This window comes from Mchenga conophoros, linkage group LG14, assembly GCF_057382185.1.
Source record: "Mchenga conophoros isolate Kocher_MC1m ecotype Shallow Benthic linkage group LG14, M_conophoros_male_GT1.1, whole genome shotgun sequence".
In the NCBI taxonomy this organism is placed as follows: Eukaryota; Metazoa; Chordata; class Actinopteri; order Cichliformes; family Cichlidae; genus Mchenga; species Mchenga conophoros.
Window position 1 is genome coordinate 24,978,993 of NC_140539.1, and position 5,988 is coordinate 24,984,980.

The window sequence follows — 5,988 nt, forward strand, 5'->3', positions numbered from 1 at the left end:
TGTCAGGAATGAAGTTCCTGACATGCAAAATCAGGAAAAATGAACCCAGAATTTTAGCTGTGTCTACTGTTCTGTATGATATCTGGGAAAGGGGGGGGATACTTTAAGGGTGGCTTCTTGGCAGCATATCTTAAGGATGTGTTTTTCATGACGTGGCTGGTAATCTGCTGTTGATAGCGTTTTAGGCCTCTTCTGCTTTCACCGTGCACTTGTCCAATTTCCTTAAATTTGTAAAAACACACTCCATGCCCTACTGAGGTTTAATAACAAAATGCCTAAAGATACAATTTAAAAATGGTCCTTAGTTATGTTGTCTGTAACACAAAAAGAAAAAAACCACATTCCCGTGAACATGGTCAGGTGTAAGGAGTGGACTAGAAACCAAAAGCGAAACCTAGAAAGCCTCGAGAACTGTTGTTTAAGACCTCTTGGCTCAAAGAAAAGAAAAAGAGAAGAAGAAAACACACCCTTCCAGTGAAAAGCTCTGCGGTTCATTTTCACTGGAAGGGTTCAAATGAGCTAGAAAGAATAATGCAAAAATAATATTTCACAGTTCGGGAGTACAGCTCAACAGTGCAGTGAATCAGTGGATTGTATAAAAACCTGATGGAGTTTCATTCTATTAATTATACACTTATCAATAATGTAGGTGTGGTCTTCTGCTGCTATAGACCATCTGCTTCGAGGTTTTTGGTCACAGATGCTCTTCTGCATGACTTGGTTGTAAAGAGTGGTTATTTGAGTTACTGTTGCCTTTCTATCAGTTCAAAGCATTCCTCTGACCTCTGAAATCAGCAAAGCATTTTTACTTGGAGAACTGCCCTGATATGAACTCTTCTTTTTTCTTTTTTTTTTTTTTTTAAACTAACCTCGGTAAACTCTAGAGATGGTTGTGCTGGGAAAATCCCAGCAGATTAGTAACTTGGAAAATGCAATGGTAAATGTTTTTTTTCACTCTTCACTGCACTATCTATAATGCCAGAAAAAGCCCCCAAAAATATATTTAAAAGAATGTAGGAGGATACAACAGTGAGTGGCTACATGCATCTAAAAAAAAAACATGTTGGAGGCTCCGTCATGGCCACTATCTGGAAAATAACTGATTGGCAGCAGCTTAATATTGTCACGCTGCCAATTCAGTAAGACCATACCTGGATTTTTTAAAAAAAAAGAAAAAAAAAGAAACCACACACAATGTGACACTATCAGTCTTTGACGATAGTGTCCTTCCAGAAGCCTGGAGAACTATTCCTCAAGACTACTCAAAGAAATTAAAAGAAAACTGCTTCAGACAGTTTTGACTGTGTTAAAGAATAAAGGTCATAACAAATATTAACTGTCAAGCTTGTTAGAATTGTACAAATTTTATTTTTGCCTCATGTGCTGTATTACCGTGTACATTTCCACATTTCAATAAATTGCTGGACCTATTTCCCATTTTCCTGGCAAAATATAAAGGCACGAGGGGTGACTCATGGCTTTTACACAGTGCTGTAAGAGAAAAAAGCTCATAGCAGACTACTGCATCAGTACTACAATAATAAAGTGTAAAATTTGCATTATTTCAATTGGCTTGATACAACAAATAAACAGAACAACTGTGTTTGCTAAATCTGGAAAATATCAACTTTCCACATTAATCAGAAGAAGAAAAAAAGTGTTGTTGGGGAGAACTGTGCAACATATCAGAGCTATTTAACAGGGGTCAGATTCAGGAGGGAAGTTCTTTAATTTGCCACATGATGTGGTTTACCATGAAACAAATTTTAGCCTACGGTAGAAAATTGTTTGGAAAAGATGAAGTCCTCATGTGTTACACCCCGAGGGGGGTAAGAAGCATTTTCACTTCTCCTTTTAGTGAAAATGAATAAATACTCGATCGGTTTCTGTTTCTTGAAGAGTCTCCAAAATGGACAAGCTCATCTCTCTCTTTGGTGAGTTTTCTTCAGCTCATTTAATGAAAATGTACTTTTACATACTGACCTGATGTAACTGTCATTTAAACTTGATTATTTTCTTTCAGTTTTTTCAGCACTCTCACAGATTGTAGTGTCTCATGGTATGGACCAAATATTCTTTACAAATATACTTTCAATTTGCACAGATATTATTTTAGAAGTGATCTCAGGATTTACACTCATTACCAAAATAGATCCTTTAAACGTATTCTTCTTTTTTTCTGCAGTTCCCACTGAGACGTCTTTCAGAGCCAACATCGAGTTGGTGTCAGGACATTCAAGGATCTTCTCGGGGGAGAGAGCACACTTGAGATGCAGTATTCCTGATGTGCACAGGTCTAACTGGACCTACCTGTGGTTCAGGGGCTCTGAGGAGCTCTCACAGACTGGGCAGGAATTAAATCTGTTGAATACCAAAGTTCAAGAGAGCGGGAAATACTACTGCCAAGGAATAAGAAACACGAAGGTGGGAAAGATTCGCACCCAGCAAAGTGTCCCTGTGGAGCTCAAGGTGGACGGTAAGATCTGTTTGTCTGCATGAAAGAAATAAAATTGCTTTGCACGTTAGGCTTCTTTCTTCCTGTGTAATCCTAACACTGGAGCATTGAACATCTATAAGCTTCTTTTCAACTTTAGGTTTTCTGTGCAGCTCATCTAAGACATGCTGTGAGTGATGGCAGCACTTCTTAATACAGCCTGCAACTTATACTGTGACTTTCTAGGGTTTAACATATAAATCTTCTATAATTCTACTTAAAATGTCAATTTGGTACAACATGGACTTGTTTTGTTTGGGGTTTTTTGTACTTATGTGGTATCTTTTCCCCACCTTATGTTATAACTAGACAGTATATCAGGGGTGCAGGCTGTATTATAGAGTACCTTAACCTCCCCTTCTTGCATTGTAGCATTACGCATTATTGTTAGATGTTGTTACATTAAATGTTAGGAAATTAGTGAATTTCTCCCATTGCTTTACTAATGTAAGATTGGAAGTTATTCAGAGGTAACTCTGTGGTGTTTCCGTAGGTGGCTGGGCGATTCTGCAAGTCCCACGACATCCTCAACTTGTCGGGAGCACATTGGAGGTGACATGTCGTGTCAGAGGGAACCCCCGACTTGAAGACATTATTTTGTACAAAGATGGCGTTGAAGTAATGAGACAAAACGGTCACAAGCCAGATTTCTATCTGACCAACTTGAGCCTTGAGGACCTAGGAGTATATTCTTGCAGGGCTTCCTGGGATGTGATGGGACAAACACACTCTGTCATTTCTGCTGGTGCTCATGTACAGATCTTAGGTGAGATTACACAGAATTGTGTGTTCTTATCTTAGGTGTGGTGTAGTTAAAGGAATGACAGCATGCTTTGAGAGATGTGCTAATCTAGATAGTGTTCTTATAAGTGATCCATTTTTACACCTAGTGCTAAACTTGGTGTGTATAGACCTTCTCCTTTAATGCTGAGCAAGAAAGCCCATATTTCCCACAATGTTAAGTTATTCCTGTTAGTACAATTGAACATAAATATTCTTAGCCTCATGACCTACCACTTTTTTTTTTCCTTAAATTAAATCAATGTCTTCTGTCACAGAGGTTCTGTCACAGCCAATTTTGAAGATCATCCCCAACTATGATACTCAGCTAAAGAGGATGAAGCTCATTTGCCATGTGCAGTACAACGCCCCTGCTCCTGCCCCTCCGATAGACTTCTATTTCTACAAAAATAACAGGCGACTGGGACCTGCAACCTCTGACAACTATAATGTAGTGAAACAGACTCCAGGGCTGTACAGCTGCAAGGCCAGGGTGCCTCAGTTGGGCCTCTCGAAGTCCAGTGAACCCAAAAACTTTGGACAAATAAGAGGTATTTAAATTTTAATTTACCCCAGCATTTGTTCTACACCGATAAGCCCCAAAGTTCCTAATGGATTGCTAAAAATGTGATACTTTGTGTCTAACAGTTGCACAGCCTCAGAGGCCATCTCATCTCTGACCCAACAGAACCTGAGAAGATGCCACCTCTTCATCCTGGACAAAGGCCAGTATTTCGCCTTGCTTCAGCCACAGATGACTTCCCACCTGCTGCTGCTTCATTACCAACCTCCCCTAACCTCTCCTCTCACCAGCCGATCCAGTTCACTCCAGTAAAGAGCACACCATCACAAGCGCCTCCACTGAAGACTTCATAAGCAGTCCCAACCACTTTGCTGACTACAGACCAGGATTTTAACTCAGCTACAACTCAAGATCAGGCAAATTGATTGGAGGAACCTGGTAACATGTCTGGGGACATAAACATAGTAACTAATTGACAATAAACCAGTAAACCAGTCACCAGTAAACATCCACAACATAAGATGTACTGGCTGGTTTACCAAAACATTTCTTATAACTTTCACTGAAACCAGCTAATTGTTTTCTATCATATTTCTGATGAAACAACACAGTTACAGGCTAATGCAGGAGAGAAACATCATTTAGCTAGCGCACCCACGTTACTAGCGTTACCCAAGGATAACCTGAATTAACCCCCTTATTTGGTCACGTTACTTTAAATAAGTATCAATTTTACATAAATGTATATACTGCTCGTCTACCGCTCTCACCTGAAACGCAGCAAAACAGCAGTTGTGTGTTACTGATGGTAACTGATTACTACTTTTATAAGGGATTACTTTGTCAGTCACGCATTTGTGTGATCCGCCACTGCCACCTACTGGCGGAACTAAATATCGCCTTAGCATCAAATCAGGTGGGAGGAAATGAGCTTTTCACTCTGTGTTATGATGTCAACTATTGTCACAACAAAAGCAAAAAAAAAAAAAAGTGATTGGGGGGGCACATTAAAAGAAGTTCATCAAATTCTGAGACTTTTTTAACACTTAAAATACTCAGGGTGCCACACAGCCTCTCTGTGACAACGTAGCATACATTACAAACCAAACCCCTCTACTAATCACGCTGCGTCATTGTCACAGTTCTGTACTGAACTGTGCAATTTTTATCTTTTTGAATTATTTCCAGTTAACAAACATCAAGCGCTGTACCAGAATTGTTGGAGATATCTAACACATACATGTTAAAATCAAATAAAGCATTTTAAAAAATGTTATGTACTGCTGGATTTTATTTTCTGTGAACACAATTTCTTTTTACTGCTCCATATTTGAGCAGAACTTCTTATATATTACAATCACTGGTTTCATAAGACACAGGGGTGCAGTCATATTTTGACAGATTTACATTAAGATGCAGCTGTCGGTGATGACTATTTTGAACACATTTGTCTTTTCTATTGATCACTTTTTGCATGCATGTTCACACAACTTAGGTCATTATAGGTGAAAACAACTAAAAAGGAAGCAGCAGTTAAATCGTGAGAAAAAAGTAGGACCCAAAAGGAAGGAGCTTTTTCATTTCATGCAAATGAGGCAAGGGTGACACTGGGTCAGGGCATTGACTTGAAGGTTAACTGAAGGAATCAGTAGAGGAACACAGTAATCTTGCTGACAAATAGATAAACAGCACTGATCATATTTTTGTGCTTTATCTTTTGCGTTGGTAGCTGAATAATAAACTTCTGCACGATCTCTCACTTACTGCTGCTACTTTTAATTAGGATGCTTTAACATAAGGAGGCACTGCATGTGCACAAAAATGTTGGATAAATTATACATTTTTTATGCTAAATATTGAACTTTTACACTTTTATCATTTTAAAAAAAACTTAGTTTCTTCTGTCTGGATAACAGGAGATTCATTTATTTACTACTTGTGAACGCCATCTTCCAATAATTAACTCAGTGGTATTTCTTGGGATGCTTTACTCACTATCTTAAAAAAAATTGGACTGTATTTAACCATTATATTTAATTAGGGTGGTGTCAATCAAAACTTTGGAGCACTACTCTGCAGCAGCATTATTGTGTGGCGAGTACTATCCCTTCTTAAGAAGAGGCTAGGCAATAATAGAAGACGTGCAGACCAGCATGTACACTAGCACCACCAGTATTCAGACTTTGTGATA

General features: G+C 38.7%; 1 protein-coding gene across 2 annotated transcripts; it reads left to right on the plus strand.

Moving 5' to 3' along the window:
- Positions 1-1,843: 1,843 nt before the first annotated feature.
- Positions 1,844-5,073, plus strand: LOC146559810 (low affinity immunoglobulin gamma Fc region receptor III-B-like). Of its 2 annotated transcripts, none has more exons than XM_085243572.1 (6): positions 1,844-1,934; positions 2,024-2,059; positions 2,186-2,476; positions 2,988-3,260; positions 3,553-3,825; positions 3,963-5,073. In XM_085243572.1, the coding sequence occupies exons 1-6, from the start codon at positions 1,910-1,912 to the stop codon at positions 4,148-4,150; spliced, it is 1,086 nt and encodes a 361-aa protein (XP_085099698.1). In that variant the 5' UTR covers positions 1,844-1,909; the 3' UTR covers positions 4,151-5,073. The 2 variants fall into 2 exon arrangements, with proteins under 2 accessions (XP_085099698.1, XP_085099699.1); XM_085243573.1 differs by having other exon boundaries at positions 3,923-4,101.
- The last annotated feature ends 915 nt before the right edge of the window (positions 5,074-5,988 follow it).

Coding starts and splice junctions, on each gene's coding strand:
- LOC146559810 (XM_085243572.1), top strand. CDS start 1,910: ATGGACAAGCTCATCTCTCTCTTTG. Junction 1,935..2,023: donor CAAGCTCATCTCTCTCTTTG/GTGAGTTTTCTT, acceptor ATTTTCTTTCAG/TTTTTTCAGCACTCTCACAG. Junction 2,060..2,185: donor ACAGATTGTAGTGTCTCATG/GTATGGACCAAA, acceptor TTTTTTCTGCAG/TTCCCACTGAGACGTCTTTC.